General features: G+C 53.7%; 1 protein-coding gene across 1 annotated transcript in view; it reads right to left on the bottom strand.

The window, feature by feature from the left end:
* Positions 1–332: 332 nt before the first annotated feature.
* Nol4l (nucleolar protein 4-like) overlaps positions 333–19,266 on the bottom strand; it is an 83,235-nt gene continuing 64,301 nt past the window's right edge. Inside the window, exons 7-12 of the mRNA XM_013513842.1 lie at positions 12,483–12,760; positions 10,157–10,342; positions 9,884–10,075; positions 9,473–9,595; positions 8,851–9,052; positions 333–4,964 (exon numbers count right to left, since the gene is read on the bottom strand). Of these exons, the coding sequence (XP_013369296.1) occupies positions 4,744–4,964; positions 8,851–9,052; positions 9,473–9,595; positions 9,884–10,075; positions 10,157–10,342; positions 12,483–12,760 (1,202 nt within the window). The 3' untranslated portion in view covers positions 333–4,743. The remainder of the gene's footprint in view (positions 4,965–8,850; positions 9,053–9,472; positions 9,596–9,883; positions 10,076–10,156; positions 10,343–12,482; positions 12,761–19,266) is intronic.

The raw sequence follows: 19,266 nt of genomic DNA, 5'->3' as shown, positions 1-19,266 counted from the left end.
TCAGCTGGTCGCATAGTACGGTGACCTTATACCCAGCACACCCCTAATGCTGTAGGTGCAGATAAGGTGGTTATGAGACAAAATACGGTGCACAGAGGGCTGGCCACCTGTGAGCATCCTGGAAATGTTCCTGCACTTTCTAACAGGCTAGGTGCAGAGCCAGAATTAGAGGTTTATTTGAAGACAATTTAGGAAGGAACTTCCATGTGCCAGATTATTGGTTAGGAAAAGGTAAAATCTACCTGTAGAAAGATGTTCCAGTGCTAAACTAGATTTGGGAAGAATAAGAGTTGGTGTCAATGCTGCTGTTGATAGGACACAGAAGCACAATGTTCAGTTTGTTCAGTGTTTATTAAGTAGATTCAGTCATATATGATATACAGATTCAAAAGGAAAAGGTTCCACATACATATGAAATCAGTGCATTTAGCAGTAATACCATGGAGATAACAGCTCGATTAACAGCTCATTGGTCTTCTGGTAAGTGAGGGAGAGGGAGTCGGCCTGTGCTAGTCATTCCACAAACAAAACAGAATTTAGTTGCATCACATAGAAGACACAATCTAAGAATTAAAATATTAAGCCACATTTACTGGAAAAACTCACTGTACAGAACACAAATACTTTTTATAGAGAGCATTGAGGAGGAAGTCCACACCTGCTTAGAAGAGCCACGTTTTTAAGTTGCATAGGTGCATATCTGTAAAAATATAATTTAGAGGTGAAGACATTGATTAATAGAGTCACCTTAAGTTGGTGCCATCCACTGCTTGCCATAAGTGCCATATGCTTACTGTCTGGATCCCCCATCACTTCCCAGAGGTGGTGGCTCACGAATGAGTTGCCTCCAGCAGAACCCTGCAGAAATGCTTACATTATCTGCACTGAAAGTTAAAATCTCTTCTCAGACATGAGCTTGTTGTCTCCTTCCAGAACATGCCTGTTATGCCAGAGAATTGGCGACCTCATGGGTTGTTCCTGAATCCTGGTTGGCTTAATCCTGAAGGCCACAGGCATCATCTTGACCTTCCCATTGCCAACCTGCTCAGAGAAAAATTTCATCCCAGAGCTTGGTAGTGAAGTCCTGCCTTCGCTTTTCATCTGTCCATGTGGCTAACAGGAGGTCTCTTCTGACCCCTGCTTCTACAGGACACATGATGAAGGCAGATGGATGAGCCATCTACTAGGCAAAAAATGTTTTCCAGCAAATCTGAGTTCTATGTGGTGTAGGTTTGTGTTCTTATTTTTAGGTGGAAACAGGTAAAAAGTTTTTTTGTGTGTGTGGCTTTGCTAAGCAGATGAGTGTAGTGAGGTGCATCCTCCTCCTCAAGGGGTGAGTCTTGCAGAACACACAGGGACTGGGGGCATCTGTACATGTAAACAGTACACTTTCACTGAGTCCAAAATTAGGAGCAAAAAATACAAAGGTTCACATTGGTCTTAGGTAGATACAGGAGAAAAAGGATTGAGCTGTTGAGCTCAGAAACAACAAAAACAAAGTTTCTAAAGCACCACTAAATTATATAAAAATCAGACCACGGACGGATTGAAACTGGTATTCTGGTGAAATACTTTACTATTGTGTAAAAAGTTTTACAAAAAATTACAAATTAAAAGTATCAACCCTCTGAGTTCAAAGCAGCATTTTGAAAATGAACTGGTAGTTAATCCTGTAACCACCCCTGGAGTCAGTCATATGTGGCCCTTGAGAATAGGGAGGGATGGATGGGTTCTACCTGTTGGAAATTCTCTGAGACCCTTCCAGCCCTGCTCATCCTCTCCCCAACACCATCCTTGGGAATAACCTGTCCATCTTTGAATGGTGACAGAAAAACTTGTCAGATGGGTCACACTATCACTAGTCTGTTAAATGACATGCCAGTAAGACAAAGGTGCCCACTTCTCCAGTTTTACCCTTCTTGTCCCCTGCAAAGATTCTAGGACTGGTACACCCTACTTTTGCATTTCCTTTTGAACTTAGGGTTCCCAGGGATGACTTTGTACCTGAGACCTGCATAAGATATAACTGGCTGTGGGGATGAGGCTTTGGGAGTGTCGGTTGGTAGAGGACAGCTTCTCACTGAGGGTGGACAGCAGTGAGCTAAGGTCCATCAGAACCAACTGTGGTGCTTTCCTAGTCAGGAGTGGGTGGGAAGGCTTGAAGCTGCATCTTTTAAAACAAAAAACAGAAAAAGTTCCCTGACAAAACTAGCTAATGGGATCCTATTTCCATTCAGTAATTTGCCCCTGAATCAGCCAGCCATCTCTGAGGTTTCAGGTATAGCTTTTCTGTAGGAGCCCACCTCAGAAGTGGGGTTACCATGATGGAATCCACTGTCCTGGAGGCCCCTGGACTACCACTACTGGCATTTATTTTCTTTTTCTTTAAAAACGCATGGAACCTATGCTCACTGCAGCCTTGAAGGCAGGCTGACGGTGGTTAAGACAGCTTGTGCTCAAGAACATGGGGCTTCCAGCTTCTGCTTCTGCTGATCTTTTAGGTCAGTTACTACGGGGGCAGAGGAAAAAGCCCCTTCTCGGTCTTACACTTCATCTGCCAAGAAATGCAAACCATTTGTGTCTTGCATGGATACTGCCTCTGGGAGGAGAAATGACAGGTTAAGCAATTGATACCAGGATTTGTAGGGCGGCGATTGTCTCTGCCAGTTTTTAACATTAAGATTTCCACAAATTGCCTAGGGTAACGTTTTGCAAAGGATCTACTGATTACTTTGTAGTATTGTTCACACACAAAAATAAATATTTACACAAATTCAAATGTTCAGAGTCGTACTGAGCAGGTAGGGGCTGGGCACGTGCAGGGCTGGTGGGGAGAGGCCTTGGGCACTAGAGTTTGTGCTGTGCTGAGGGGGTCTTGCATGTCCTTGCCCTGACTGGAGACCTAGGGATCAGTCATAGGGAAGGCAGAGGTGGTGTGGCTGGGTGGGTGTTCCAGGCCACATAAGGGAGCACCCCCAACTTTGGGGTGGAAGTGTGTGGGGGTACCCTGCCTTGCAGTTCCTGGAGCATCTGAGCAGGATGAGGGACCTGCACCAGCACTGCCTGCCCAGCCCTCCTGAGGGGTGGTTTGCCACAGTGCCAGGAGGCAGGGCCATGGCTGCAATGAGCAATTGGCTGCAGAAAAGCTGTCCTGGGAAGGGGTGCTTGTTCTGGGATCAAGTGGTTCTCTGCAGCTGTCCTAGGGTCCACTTGGCCCTGGCTCCCCTGGGGCCTCTTTGCTGAGGGAAGAAAGGCAACGGGGCTTCTGCCGGTTCTCGGCAGGGGTAGGCAGCAGAGAGCTGCTGTCATGGCTACAGAGTGTTGCATGGAGAGGCCCCATGGGCCTACTGAGGTCTGGGTGAATCCCTGGTTTTAGCAGCACTAGTAGGTATTGCACTGAGCAAGAGGAAGTGCCTATCAGGGAGGAAGGAAACCAGGCCAACTTTTTCTTTTTGCCCTTTTTCACACTCAAAACTCTAGGTTTCTCCCAGGACTGAACTTTCTAGAAGAAAGGCCAGACTTGGGGGACCCAAGTGGCCTCTCCACTTCATTGATGACCCCTTTATTCCAACCACGAGGCAAGGGGTGGGAGCTGCAGTCCACCTGAGACTCATAGCTGCCTGACAGCCAGGGCTTACCCTGAAGAAGGCTCTTAGCAGGAGTCTGAGGCCCCAGCCTGTGCAGATAAGTGTTCGGACCTGGCTCCCTGGCAGCAAGGCAAGGTGAGGGCCAGGGCCCTGCTGACCAGCTGCCATCTCCCAGCACTCCATCTTATCAAGCAGGAAGGTGCTGAGAGGGCCAGAGCAAGCTGCTAGTTGTGAGAGACAGAACTCTGTCTCAGGCTCTGGCTTCTGGACACCCAGTCTGACTTACCTCCCAGGCAGACACATTGTTTGGGGGACTTGGGGAGACAACTGTTCAGAACAGGGTCAGGGCACATCCTAGAAAAAGCCCACGCTCAAGTGTGAGGTAGAATACAGGTGACCGTGTGACTGGGGCTCTGTAGAAGGGTGGGATGCCTTTGTTTTACTTTGCAGTAGTGTGGATGAGATCTTCCTGCTTGATGGTGCCTGGCAGTGTCCCTGTGGCAGCGTCCCTATGGCAGCACTGAGATCTGCAACAGGATAGTCTGGCCAAGGGGTGGTGGCTTTCCCCAGGGTGCGCTGGGCACTCAGAGGGACAGCCAGCCTGGCACCTGCCCCGCCCCTGCTGGTCCCCAGCCCGCATCAGTGTAGTGATATGGAATGTTAGGTACAGGGATACATCCTTCTGATCAGACAGACACAGACTGGCAATCTGTACAAACACAAAAGAATCCATTTTCAGAAAAATAAATTACTAAGGGGAGAGGAAGAAAGGGTCCACTTTGTTTTTCTCAATAAATATGCAATTCTGCTCACCTAAGACTTGAAAGGTAATTATCTGGGGGTGGAATTCTAACATCAGGGTCCAGGAAGGTGATTCTAAACACAGCTGCAGCTCCAGCGCCTTGTTAGGGGAGCCCCAACCTTTCCAGAGCTGCCCTGTTGGCCTCTTCCAAGCAGGTCAGAGCACCCGTGTGGTGAGATTCCAAAAAAAAGTGTCCTTGTGCCCAAAGTCTCAGGTGCTTGGAGTGTGGCTAGAAACAGCTCTTTTGGATCCCGCCTCTTTCAGAAAACAAAATGTACCAACTGGTGAGGCAGGAAGCCAGGTCCAGGCTGGGATACCCTCTTTCCCTAAAGGTAGTGCGCTCGATGCTGGGGGTCAGTTCTGCTGTAAAATGAGGTTTTCCAGTTCATCTGCAGAGCGCAGCAGGAAGGCTGCAGACTCCCGGTAGCCGGCAATGAGCTGCCGCACAGCACTGATCTCGGTGGGGCTGAGCTGGGCAGCGGGCATGGTCCTGCTGGTGCTGTTGCTGGAGGAGGTGGGTGTGGGCGTGGTGGAGGTGGTAGAGGCCCCACCTTTCATGCTGAGGTCTGTGGGCCCTGTGGAGAGGAAAAGACAGTGAGAAGGGAGCAGACCCCTGCCTGGTGCCTGGTAGGCCGCTCTTTGCCTTATCATGCCTGCCACATCTCTCATGAGCCTCAGCACCTCAATTCTCCTTCCTCTGAGGAGTTCTGTGCTTGAGTGAGGCAGAAGGTTAATACTGCTGCAGCAGGAGAGAGTCAGAATGGGCAAGGGAGGACAGGACCTAGAGAGGCTTTCTGGAGAAACTGTCTGCTGTCTGCCCTGTGCCAGCAGATCGGGGCAGCAAAGAGGGAGCCCAAGGTCTTCAACACCATGTGTCATGGGGGAAGGAACCCCAGCTCATCTCTTCCATTGGCCTTTCCCAAGCAGCTATAGAGCGGGCTGCTGGCTTTAGAGTCACCAGGAGGATTCAAGTCCTGCTTGTCACTTCAAGGGGAGGTTGTTCTCTAAGCCTCAGATCCCTCATAAAGCAAGGCTGCTCTTGTGAGCAGGAGCTGCAGTAAGGCCTGTGAAACACTCAGTACTAGCTGAAGTGCCAAGGAAGGGCTTATCAGCCTCCAAAGGCAGAAATACCAACTGCTACATTCAGCCCACTGGGACAGGCAGACAGGGAAGTTGCGAACCTTCTCCCAAGGTGTTCAGCACAAGTACAGCCAAAGGAAAGTGATCTGGCCAGCGTGGGAGCTGGTTCCTTTGCTGCCCTGGCTAGCTCAGACTCCCAGCTGCTCTCTGCCTTCCCCAGGTGGATATCCCCAAGGGCATCTCACAGGCGTGTGAGGCTCTACTGAGCTATCAACCATCTTCTCACTACTGCATTGCTTGCTGGCCAGCCTTGCTAATGACTGTACCTGCAGTGGCCATGTTTACAAACTGTAGAGATGAATGAGCTCTTGTCACGGCAAACATCTAGACCAGAAGTAACATCTTGGGATAAACAGGGAGATCAACTGCTGCTGAAAAGAAGCTGATGCAGCTCCAGTTAGAGAAGGAAGGTGGGATTCTATGGTTGGACAGTTCATCATATGGGCTGATTTTCTTTCTAACCAGAAAGTGTGGATATTGAGGAGGGAGTCCTAGGAACTGGTTTGCTAAAGGATGTCCCTGGAATTGAGAGTTAAGGGAACAGCTAATACCAAACATAGGAGAAAGGAGTGGGCCTGCATGTTGCTGAAAACAGCAGTCAAGGAAGGGGCAGCTCCCTCGTTGGCCACCTCTACAAGCTTCTGGACATTGCTAGGGCAGGACCCAGAGGGATGGAGAAGAGAAGGTTGGGTTCCTTCTGGATGACTTTGTCCCTCCAGGCAGTGCTTTGGAGTGGCCAAAGCCACATGCTGCATCAACACAAGGAGTGGCCTCAGGGTTCCACACTTTCCATCCTTCATCCCCAAACTTTGTCCCATTTATTATTCTCCACTGCACTGAGTGTTTCTTCTTTTCCCCCTGGACTGTAGCTAAAGCCTGCAAAGAAAGTCCTGGTGTCTGCCACCAGTCTGACCTGGAGACATCCCCACACAGGCTCTGGTTACAGCCAGCTGTTCAAGTTGCTAGTAACTGCCTGGGGCTAGTGGAGGGACAAGACAAGGACAGAGACAGGGCAGGACAGGTAGACCCTGACTCTAAGCTAATTTCCATCTTTGGATGACAACATAATGAGCAAAGTGAGGCGTTCTAAGCCATTAATTCAGCTGCACAACAAAGGCACCAAACTGATTTACAATCACTTGAAAAGCTGCAGCTGGGAGGACAGTGGGACTGGGCAGTTCTGCTTTGTGGCTGCCCGTTCTTTTCCTCAAAACCTTCTGGACTCAAAAGATGAGTGGTAGTGCTGGGGATGGAACCCTAGGCCTTTGCACTGAACTGTATCCCACCCCTTCTTTTGGTTTGTTTTCCACTTTTTTTTTTTTTTTTTGGTTTTTGGTTTTTGGTTTTTCTCCGGTACCGGGAACCGAACTCACGACCTTGCGCTTGCCAGGCAGGCACTTTGCCGCTGAGCTAAATCCCCAGCCGCTTCCACTTTTTTTTTTAATTGTCCAGGTTGGGCTCAAATTTGTGATCCTCCAGCCTCAGCCTCCTAGAGTGCTGAGATTACAGATGTGTACCACTAAGCCCAGTTTTTTTTGTTGGGGGGGGCGGGGGGCGGGTTCCAGGAATTGAACTCAGGGCATCATGCTTGCCAGGCAGGCGCTGTGCCACTGAGCTACATCCATGGCTCTAAGCCCAGCTTCAATGTTCTTTAAACAAGACATCCATGCTCATGGATGTCCTAACATGGGTGGCTGCAGTGACCACACCACTCACCTCTAAGGGCCCAGTATGGAGAGATGAAGACTACAGCCCCAGCAAGCATAAAGGGAGAGCTGTCTGCCCCTAAAAAGATCTGGCTGCTACTCAGGTCTTACAGGTGTGATCAGGGTGGGGAATTCTATTAAGTCTTGCACCCTCCTAAGAGTTATCTAGCAGCTGCAGCCCTGAAACAAGCCATGCTGGGCGGCAGCAGGTAGACTTGTCACCATGGTCTGCTGCCTGGGAGGGCCCAGGTACCAGGTGATCCCTACCTCTCATGTTGGGCCCCAGACTCCCTGTATGTATTTCAGAAGGGAGTTCTGACCTCTCTAATTAGGGGTTGGGATGCTTTTCTTTCTGAGGGAGAGCAGCCACCTGAGATGGCTGCCCATGCCTTGCTGTGCTGGCCACTGTGCCTTGTTGTAGGGATTAGGGCCAGGCAGCCTCTTATTTTAGGTTAAGAAGCATTAGAAGGGATGAGAAGTTAAGCCCAGGCAGGAATCTTCCAGGGACCTGCACATGCTTCCTAGTTATGAACCTGCAGTGACATGGGGGCTTCGGGTAGCTATAGGCTTAGAATAGGGGGTGAGAAGGAGGTGACCTGAGCTTTCTCCTGTGGCTAGAGACTGGCTCTCTCCCTTGCTGCCCAGGGACGATGAGGTGCCTTCCTGCAGCCAAGGGCAGGGCTTTAGGAATTCTTAGGCATGTTCAGCCAAGATCAGGCAGGGCACCCCAGCCTGTGGGTAGCACTCCCCACCTACTCCTCAAGCAGCAACTGGATGTCTTCAACTCCCCCGTCACTCCCCAGCCCCTGAATGGCAACCTCCAAACACACTGCTTCTGCCTCCTGCCCTCTCACCTCAGGAGCAGATGATACAGACTAAACACAAGTTGTAACCCTTCTGTGCTTAAAACCTGCCAGGGGCTCCCTGCCAGGACTGCTTTGTCTGTGTCTCATCCACAACAATGCCACCTGGGAAGCACTGGCTGAGTGCCCCAGCTTAGGGTCCTGGAGCTGAGGGAACAGATGGCTGACCATCGCTCAGGTGACTTGGATATGGGCTCCATGCTTAAAGGGACCATGGTCAAGGCCTCCAGACACTTGTTGAACCACTCGGAAGGTGAAATGGGGCCTGACCTGAGAAAATGCAGTGTGCCTTTCTTGGCTTAGGTGGATAAAATGGGGGTGCAGAGAATCTAGCTCTAGAAAACAACAGGGCCTGTGCTGGAACTCAGCAGGGCCCTGTGAGGAATGAAACCAGGGACAGGCTGCAGGAAGCACTGGTGTAAGCACCTGTGGTAAGAAGGGAGCTGGAGGTTTTCTTTTTGTTTTTTGTTTTTTGTTTTTTTTTTTTTTGTTTTTCTCGTACCGGGAACCGAACTCACGACCTTGCGCTTGCCAGGCAGGTGCTTTGCCGCTGAGCTAAATCCCCAGCCCGGGAGCTGGAGGTTTTCTCTCTCACCAGCTCAAGTTCTCCTGGCCTTCTAGTCTGAGGACTAGCTGAGCTTGTGAAATGGGGATTCACTGGCCTCTGCTTCCCGCCCATGCCTCCACTGTCTGGGGCTGCTGTGTAGAGTGAGCTAGGTGCTGGTCAGGGGGCCTGAGCCTCCTCTACTCACCATTACTGTGAGTTCCTGTCTGGAGGGAAGCAGGGGCCTGCAGGTTGCTGCTCAAAGCCCCATAGCCACGGTAGCTGTAGTTGAGGCCGCCGTTGACATACACAGGGTCCTGGGAGTAGGAGGAGGCTGGCAGTGAGTAGGTGGAGTGGGTGATGGCTGTAGAGTCCCGGGAGTGTTGCTTGTCCAAGGCTATGGGCTCATCCTGCAGAGGCAAGCAGGTGGTGCTGGGGAACTCACCCTGAGACATGGGGTGGACAAAGGTTGGGTTCCTGGAGCCAACACTGTAGCTTGACCTATGGGATCTGACTGTTCCCTCTTCCCTGGTCACCTGGCCCCAGAAATCTCCCCTCATTCTGCTCATCTCTCTGTGGATGTCACTTCTAAAGACCTTCTCGGAACCCTCTATTCTCAGGATGAAGTCCATACTTCCTTTTAGGAGGGCAGCAGGGTCTCTGTGACTGATTCCTCCACCCTTCACCACCTCTTGGCACCTCCCTCTGTCCCCTTCCTTCCACGTGAGGACCGCCCTCCCTGCTTCTTTACCCAAGGTCTCATGTCTGTGGGATGCCTATGACTGCACTCAGGAGTGGCCCCCGGGAGGTGTCTGGTTGTGAGGAGCTACCTGCGAGGACTGGTAGATCTCCAGGCGCATCCTTTTGGCTGCTTTTCTCGTCTCGCTCTCACAGGCAGCTGCCAGGATGTTTTCTGCCATGGCCGAGGTTAGGTGGGGAGGTGTGGGTCTGGTCTGCAGGCAGAACAGGGATAGGTCTGGTGGGGCCCTGGGCCTGTACAAAGACCCTCACCCAGAGATGGGTGATGCAAGCATGTTTGGGCTCTGGCACCTTAGTTTACAGAGCTGTGTAACCTTTTCGGGCCTCAGTTTCCTCACTCATGAAACAGAGATTAGTGACTGGCTTCTGAGACTACCGGTGAGTTTTGGTAAAATGTCTGGCTGGGAGGCACCCAGGAATCCCAGGAGTGTGACAGACGTCAGTGGCGGCCCTGGGAAAGGTGGGCTGGAGAGGGGGCTCACCATCTCCATGCCATTCTTCTTCATGCGCCGGCAGGACTTGAGGTATGTGCGGATGCGCTTGCGGGCCCGCTCCTGGAACTCAGGGAACTGCCGGCTGCAGGACTCGATGATGGCCTGGATCTTCTCCTTGGGCTGCTTGGAGATGGGCACCATGCGGTCCAGGTTCTCATCCACAAAGAGACGCACAAACATCTGTGGGAGACACAGGCCATAGAGACGTCCCCACCACCATGGCTCCAGCCCTGACCCTACCTGCTCCTGTTCAGTACTCACATTGAAGGCCTTGAGACGCTCCGGGTCCATGCCCTCAGAATCATTCATCTTGTCATTGTCCTCGTGGTCATCATGGTCATCATCATCGTCATCTGCCGTGGGGGCCCGGCCTACTGTCAAATCCTCAGGGCAGCCACTGACTTCGGTCTTGATGGAATCGTAGCTTCCAGAGCTGTAGGGGGGTGACTGCAAGAAGGATGAGGGGCAGCGGGCAGATCAGACAGTTGCCTGTAGCTCTCGCTTGGCCTCTGGTAGGCCATAGTGAGCTTGGGGACGAGGGTGGCAAGCACAGTCAGCTGCCATGTGAGCAACATCTGAGAGGACCTGAGCGAGTCACCATTCCCTCCCGCTCCTTTCATCTGTGACATGGGGCAGCTCCCTGGCTGCTCAGCCGGATGAGGTAGTGCCTGGAGAGTACATGAGCCTTACTTCTGAGGTAGCAGTTTCCTCTGCAGTGTGTATACCAGGACCCGCCTCACTGTGTGAAGGCTGCAGAAAGGATTCCCACCACCAGCTGAGTTCTTTTGGGTGCCAAGATCTGTTTTGGCTTTGGGGTTTTCCTCCCTGATCCCTAAGGGCCTGCAACTCTGAGTTGACAACTGAGTTGTCACCAGAGCAGTGAGTGTGCTGTCTGTCAGGGAAAAAGAACAGATGGGCTGGGAGAGAGAGCCAGCCAAGGTGACAGAGCCATTAGGCAATGTGTTCCTGCAGCTCCTAGGCTGGGCTGTGCCTGTCGCACCCCCACCCCCAGGAGACACAGTAAGCCTCGGTACAGCAACGGGAGATAGAACCATACCTAGCCTGCCTGCTTCCCCACCTGTCCTACAGCCAAGGTGGGTCCCTGCCCTCAGCTCTCACATAAGTTCCTCCCTCAACAGGCCCCTTACTCATCTCTCCTTGGACGATGGCTCCCTGCTTTCCTCTCTGCTTGCTATCCTGTTGCCCCTCATGGTCCAGGTTCCATGCCACCTCTCTCTTGCCTCCTGCCCTCAGGGCCCTGATATGTGCCTTTTAGAAAATTTCCACCTGTGGCAAGTTCTGACATCATGGCCCCTGCTCTGAAGGGGGCTGGTGTCTAGTGGCTAAGTTGGACCCAGGTAATACAACCTGCATGATCAGATACTGTGATGTGGCTGCTGCATGGCTTGGAGGGACCCCAGGGCTCACTGAAGGTCGTATCAATGAAGATGTACATGGCCTGGCCCCCTGGCCCCCACTGCTGCCCCTCAGCCGTCTCTCCCCATGCCTACACTCAGGGATCAGGCCCCCAGAATCACAATGCAGGGTCAAAAGACCAGCCAGGCACAGTGCTGGCTACCAGATGGCCGTGGGGCTCTAGGAAAGTCACATTTCCAAGCTACTGTTTAACTAAATCCTCAGCCAGGGCAGGAGCAGAGACAGAAAATAAACTCTAAGAGAACTGCTAGGGGTATTCATGCTCCCTATCTTACTTCCTTGATGCCTGAGGCCTGCGCTACCTCTGTAACATGTGGCTTTGTGGCAGTGGCTAGAGGGACCTGCCAAACAAACGTCAACTCTGGCCAAGACCTGCTCCTAGCCAAGATCCTGCGGCCTGAGCTGGACACACAGGGACAACTCAGAACTATCCCTAGCACCTACTGACCTGCTCTGTGGAAGAGAAATCAGTCCAGGGCAGAGGAAGAACCTGCCCAGGGCTTCATGGCTGGAATCCAGTGCTGCAAGGCTGGGGAAGATGGTCCAGGAGAGCTGGTGCCCAACAGCACTGCACTGTGCTACCACAGTGTTCCTGAGGTTTCTGGTGGAAGTGTGAGGGCGGCCCAGATATGGCCTCTGCCTTGCCCACCTGTCTCCTCCTATCAGCCTGCTCAAGGGAGGCGCTCCACCTGCTGCATCCTTGGGGACCTTACCCTCTTCCTATGCCATCTGTAAAATGAGGAAAGGTAGACAGAGCAGCCAGGAGGTCTGAGGCCTTGCCCTCTGTGCTGAATGTGGTACTTTCTGCTGTTATTCATAGCAGACTTTGTCCCAGGGGACGTGGGCAGCTCACAGGGACACACATTACCTGCCATCCCTACCAAGGCAGAGGCCATCAACCCTGTTTCACAGATGGGATCTACTGTGGATCTCAGAGGATCCACAAATACTCCAGCACCACATACCGAGCCACTTCCTATTGCAGTCTCTCCAGAAAAATGATAGCATAGTTGCTGCACCATTGCCCCGGCTTCTTGTCACATAGGGCTGGCCCCAGCTAAATTCCATATACATGACTTCTGTTTAGCCTCAAGATAACCCTGCTGTTTACAGAATGATGCGGAGGCTCACGGCTCATGGCCCCACACACCTCAGGAGTAGTCTTCACCCCATACTTGACACGGCTCCGAAGCCCATCGGTGCCACAGCCATCGGAGGAGTAAGAGGGTGTGCCCAGCGCTGTGCCCGGTGGGAGCTTGTCACACAGGTTGATGGGCTGATCCTCAGCAGCGGAAGTGAAGTCCATGGGGGCCGCAGCACCGTTGCCGTTCATCTCGGGGAAGGCAGGGTCGCCCTGTGTGCTGCTTGATGTGGATGGGTTTAGGGTGGAGGAGCCATTGCCGCTGCCACTCTCGGAGGAGGAATCATCTGGAACAGGAGGCGTGGGTTGAGGCCCAGCACCGGCCCTCCCCCAAGACCTCAGAGTGCCAGCCCTGTGTGACTGTCACGAACCTCCTGGCGAGCAGGTGCATGCTGTGCTCTATACCAGAGGCTCTGGGACATAAGCTGCAACCCAGCCCCACAGCCTGGGACAGGTGGGGACAAGGCTGCTCTGCCATCAGGCATAGAGCGGCCACAGGGAGAGGAGGTGTGCTGTGCAAGCATGGAGTATCTTCCTGACCTGCAAACCCACCAGTGTCACTTCCAGGGTCTGGAAACGGCTTGCTGGCAGTCCCTGACACCATGGAGGCCGTAGGATTTCCTCTTCCCACCCACCCTAGTCCTCTGCTCAGCACTGCCTCGCCTCTTCACATCCTCCAGCTCCCTCCCAAAGCTGCTTCCTTTGCCTGAGGAAGGATGATCCATCGTGACCCCACAGCTGCTCAAGCCCTGATGCACTCAGGCCCAGGCTGAGCCTGGCAGATGACCCACAGATTCAGTGCCTTGCAGCTCCATCCTCCGTGTACAGCCAGGTGGCCTTCAGCATGCCAAGCCAGGGCTGCAAGGCCTGGAGCCTGCATCCCTGCACCTCAATGGCCAGCCCTCCTTTCCTGAGGTCGGGCACCCTCTGCTGGACAGAGCCCAGCATTGCCTACCAAATGTGGGAGAGTAAACTTTTAACTCAGGGGGACTACACATGTTCAGACGAATTCTAAGTCTCTCTTCCCACCCGCCCCAGCCTTCTGCTTGATCAGCCGAGACGAAGTTACAGTGGAACTCCGGGGGTCACAGTCAGGTGAGCACTCGCGTGGTTCCCGGTGGCGCCCAGGTGCCCTGGCAGGTCTGCCCCAGCACCCAGCCCGGTGGAGGAGGAACGGCCACGGGGAGCCCTGACCGCCCCTTCCCCCAGGCCAGGGTCGTGCTGGACCCCACCCCCATCCTCCCAGCCAGCAGATTATGAAGATTTAGTCCCTGGTGCTAGGCACGCGCACCTCCAGAGCGTCCCCATGGCTACCGAGCGGCTCTAGCATCCCAACCAATCACTGGCATTCTGGCTGCCTGGGGGCGGGACCGGGCTGCCTATCAAGCAGCCAGGGCCCTGGGCAGAGGGGGATGGGAGAAGAGCGGAGCAGTGGCCCCCCTCCCCCTCGGCCGCGGCAGGTCCCCTGGGCCAGGCTTTGCCGCCTGCGCCTGCCTCCACCACTACCTCCTTCTCAGGGCAGCCTGGCTCCAGAGCTCCCTTCCATCCTGTGGGCTCCACTGCAAGCCAGTGTGGCTCCCCACTAGCTCCCTCTCTCCCATTCACCCCTGGCCTATTCTGGGCTACCTCTGGGACCTCACCACCTATCCCTCCTCCTCCTTTTCCCTCACAGATAGGTCTGGTTTTCTTCTGGCACTATTTCCAGCAACCAGTCTAGATATATGTGGAATGAACAAAATACCTGGTGATATTTATTGAGCACCTGCTGTGTGCTGGCCTTGTCCCAGACGGAGAACCAAACTGAAGACCGCAAAGAGGGTGTCAGCTCTCTTGGAAGGCCAGATGCACAGTAGGGAACCTCATGGGTAACTTGGAAAGTGAGTTATGGGAAGGACACCAACTGCCCTCCACCCACCAAACCACACCCAGGTCTTCCTTCTGCCCACCCTGCTGACACCCTTGGTCCTGCCCTCTCATGGCTCCCTGGTGTCCCACGGCATTGAGTGCAGGACCTGCTGTGTGCTCTCAGCCTGCCCAGCCCCACCAGCCTCACATCTCCTGGGCTCTGCCTGCCATGTTCCTTCCAGCTGGGACGTCCAGTTGGCCTTCAGGGTCACCTCCCTCCTCTGCTGCCCTGGGGAGGAGGCAGGTACATGAGTTCTAAGAATGCACCCTGCACCATGCTTCCTTCCCTGGCCAGGGCTGATCCCATACCAGACAGGGTCTGAGCCAGAGAAGCCCCTGCAGCTGGGGTGCAAGAACGGATGCTCAGCTCCCATGACCCATTCCTAGCCCACCTTGCAGGCATGAACCTCACTCAGCCTCTCTCTCCAGAGGCCACTTGCTTGACCTTGGAGGGATCTACATTTCTCCTCTAGGGACCTGCTCCTTCATGGGCCCCAGACCAGCAGTCACTACATTCACACAAGCATCAGACCCAAGGCCAGCTGCAGTGTCACACCCTGCCATCTGCCTCTCTAACCAGGCTTGCCGCAGAAGGATGGACCCTCTTCCCCTCCTGGGCCTACTTGGCCTGGGGCCTGACAGGGGCCACATCCTGCTTCCTCAAGCTGTGCTGGCAGCCTCTGCCTCAGGGTGTGGACCTGTGCTGCCTAGCCAAGAAACAACAGCACTGGCTCCAGTGGTGGCACCTTCTTCCCTGTCCTCAGATGTCACCAGAATCTGGTAAGGGAAACAGGCAGATGAGAGGCTTGAGACACCAGGAGCCAGGACCTCATGTGGCCATGTATCCCAAGCTTTTAGAAGAAACCAGAAATCTGCACCATTATGTAAATATCCAGATGTTAAAATATGGGTGACTGGGCCAGGGATATAGCTCAGTGGCATAAGCGCCTGCCTGGCAAGTGCAAGGACCTGAGTTCGATTCCTGGTACCAAATAATAATAATAATAATAATAATAATAATAAAAAATATTGGTGACTGATTGACATTGATGACATTTGAGAAAAACCTTAAGTAAAGAATGAGTAGGTAAAATGTGACCTGTCCATACAATGAAATGTTAGCCAGCCATACACTTGGATACATGCTACTATGCAGATGAACTTTAAGAACATCAGGGGCTGGGGATTTAGCTCAGCGGCAAAGCGCCTGCCTGCCAAGCGCAAGGTTGTGAGTTCGGTTCCCGGTACCAGAAAAAAACAAAAACAAAAACAACAACAACAAAAAACTTTAAGAACATCATGCTATGGGAAATATTCCTGATACAAAAGGGTAAGGAATGAACAATTCCACTTGCATGCATATCTAGAATAGGCAAATTCATAGTGGCAGGAAGTAGATAAGAAGTTACCTGGGACTGCGGAGAGGGGGAAATAGGGTGTTTTTGCTTAATGAGTACAGAGTTTCTATTCTGGGGGTCATGAAAAAGTTTATGCTGTACAAGGAGGCAACCATGGTCCTAGTTATATGGCACTATGAATACACTTAATGCTTCCGAACTGTTTACTTAAAATGATTAAGATGACAAATTTTATGCTATAGGTTGCCACAAAAACCCAAGCAAAATCAAAACCTCAAACAGGTCCACGGGCCCCCTCACACAAGCTCCATCTGCTGCTACCCAGTTTACCCAAGCTGTACTTGGCGGAGGGAAACCCCGTCACACACACACAGCCCTCATTTGAGTGACAAAAAAAATCACAGGGCAATGTTCCCCAGCATGGCTTACTGACTGCCACCTTACATGGGCTGCCTATGAAGGGGGCCCCACAATCTGCCACCCAGGGAGGCCCAAGGGTTCTAGTAGGATGCAGAGGAGCTGTGTGGACACGAGCTATGTAAACTTGAAGAGGCCATTTCTCCTCCCTGTGCCTCAACTTCCCTTCAAAATGGCTCTCACTTCAGTAAAGTAAGATTTACAAGGTGTAGATAATTCTTGGTATAGAGCAGACCCCCTCCAAGAATGTTCCCACCCACTTCCTACCCCCCAGTCTTTCCCAGACTGGAGCACTGACCAGAGGGAGCCTGGCACAGTGCCAGAGCGGGGGGTGGGCACAGGGAAGCGGGGAGGACAAAAAGCCTGGGAGAGCTGCTCGTGCCTCTCCCCTTGCTTTCCTCAGCGCCTGCTGGGTGACAGACCAAGCGGCCACTGGGCACCAGCAGAAAAAGACAGGCTGCTGGCCTTGGGCTCAAGCTCTCCAAGCAAGAAAGCAACACAAGCAGCCTAGAGGAGCTGGGCTCCAAAGAGGAGGGTGCCCGCTTTCCCACCCTTGACTTCTACCCGGGACCCCCTGCCAGCCTGAGCACACTCCTCAAGGAAGCCCTCTGCCCCCATCCTGGCACTGGCTCTGGATCGAGCTCCGCACAACCACTCTAGGGAAGGCAGCCTGAAGGTTGGTCCCAAGGGGCTTGGGACCTGCGTGACAGCTGAAGCCCCAAAAGGGCAAGGGGTCAAGATGCTGCTCTGGGAAGTCGATCCACCACTCCCGTGGGCAGCAGTGTGATCCTGGCTGCGGCCTGATGCCCTCCCTGGGCCCACTGCTCCCCTCACCCTGCTCCCGCTGTGGACCTGACCTTTGCGTTTGCTGTCCCTCCTCCTGCTACACTGTCCTTGGCTGTCCCCCTGGCTTGTTCGCTGATTTGAGGGCTCTGCTGAAAGGTCATATCTCAGGAAGACCTCCCTGGCCAGCCCCCTCCCTCGCTCTGACACACTGACCCCTTTGCCTATTTTTCCTGGCATGGTGACCATCTCACGATACTATTGTGTTTATTGTGCCCGTGGCCTGTGCCCAGCCCCCCTGCGAGCTGCCTCTGACAGATCACTCCTGCCTTTCCAGAAGCCACATTCCTTCCTTGGGTGAGGGCACCTGCATCTTCCGGTGTTCCCCAGGGTGAACAAGTGCCCCAGGCTCGGCTAGTCTGCACCACCCACCACAGCGATCGGGACCCACCAGACTCAGCCCTGGGTTTTCTCCAGCCCGGGACAGCTGAGCCTGCTGGGCAGGGGATCCATCCTGAAGCTAGCAGGGTGCCATCTAGACCTGAAACCCAAGGTGGCCCTAGACCAGTGATGACAAACCTTTTAGAGATGAGTGCCCAAACTGAAACTCAGAACCCACTTATTTATCACAAGTGCCAAGACTGCAATTAAACCTGAATAATGAGGCTTTAGTTTTGAAAACAAAACAAAAACTCATATATTAACATCTTTTGTTTTAAAACAACATGTGTGCCATAGTTTCACCATCACTGCCCCAGACTATCTGGCTATGGGAGCGATTAATTTCCTTACTGCCAAAGCTCGCTGGAGGCTGGTTTGTGTCACATGTGTCTGCTTTGGTCTTTCAGCAATCACAGGCTGAACTGCCCTGCTCAGTACCCACATGGGGACTGGCTGACAACCCCGCACCATTGCTACTGGAAAAAGAGGGAGCAAAGGCAGCTGGGCCCGGACCCTCGGCCCCTTACAAGATTCACAAAAGAGATGGACAGGCACCTGACCCCACACCCAAATGACATGGCAGGCCCGGGCCAAGTGGCGGCAGGGCCTTGCTGTCTGCGTGACCTTGGACACAGCCACCTCCTGGGCTCCTCTTATCTAGGGTCCAGGGAGTTGCCGCTGACGCCCTCTCGGGCTCTGACATTTTATAACTGCGGGGTGCAGGCCAGGTGTTCTAGTTGCACCCGTTCCAGACCTGGGGCTGGAAGTGGAACTAAGGGTGCCCAGGGGATCCTCTTGTCCCCACCCTGCTGCTGTGGCAGGAGGTCTCTCCAGAATAGGCCCCTCACCCACAGGCAGCCTGCCCTACCTGTGACCATGCAAACGGCACAGAGAGGTGCCTGCGGACCTCGGGAAAGCAGCCAAGGCAACGGCCCTCCCGAACAGTCCCAGAAACCCAGGCCTCCCAGCTCCGGCAAAGGGCGACCCCCGAGTCCACGCAGACCTGAGCCCACCACCTGTGCCCAGAATGCCTGCGGGCAGGGAGGCCTGTCGTGCCATCTACTCTGTCATGGGGCAGTGTGCTGCTGTTCGAATGGGGGAATTAGTGATGAATGGGAGAAATTGTTTCTCCCTCTGTCTCGTCTCCAGAAGGAGACAAAAACTCCTTTTACCTCGGCAAACAATGCCCTTATGTGGGCGCCAGCGCCCTGCAGCCCGCACAAGACTGGCTCTGTGCAAGCCGCCAATCGCCACACTGGGCTCTGGAGCCACAGCCAGTGGCACCCTCTCCGGTGGGCGACCCACTCGGGCCTTTTGGCCAGGCTGGGAAAAGGGGGAAGGCCATATGAGCCCGCACAGTTGCATGTGGCTGCCTCCTGTGGCCAGAGGTGTGGCTGGTGGAGGAGGCAGCGTGAGGCTCCTGGGTGAGGTTCCCATCACCATCACTGCAGCGGCAAGGCAGGGGTGAGGAGGGGGCATCAATAATTCACACACAAAAGAGATGAGCAGGAGGAGGAGGGGAGGCGGAGTGCTGGAGCCATATCCCGCACAGCCACAGGCAGGCAGGGAGTGTGGACGACAGGGCAGGGCTGCTGAGCGCCAGGAGCGGGGCTCTGGGCACCTCACCAGTCTCCCCTCCCCGCCTACTCTGACAAAGGCCAGTGGCCTGGGCCGTGTTTACATGATGCATAGTTCCAAGGAGCACCAGGCTCCTGGCAGACGACCCAGAGCTTCCTCCAGGAAGGCAAGGGGGAGGGGCCCAGAGGTCAGATGGGGGACACGGGATGCCACCATCCTGGGGGATGAGGCTACATAGGGCACCTGCCCCTGCATGAGGCCCTCAGTCTCTGCCTGGCCTTCAGGCCCCCACTGCCTGCCCAGCTCTCCCT

The sequence above is a fragment of the Chinchilla lanigera genome, unplaced genomic scaffold (assembly GCF_000276665.1).
Source record: "Chinchilla lanigera isolate Chin_1 unplaced genomic scaffold, ChiLan1.0 scaffold00021, whole genome shotgun sequence".
Classification (NCBI taxonomy): Eukaryota; Metazoa; Chordata; class Mammalia; order Rodentia; family Chinchillidae; genus Chinchilla; species Chinchilla lanigera.
Note: the sequence above shows the minus strand (reverse complement) of the source record. Positions and strands in the feature narration are given on the sequence as shown.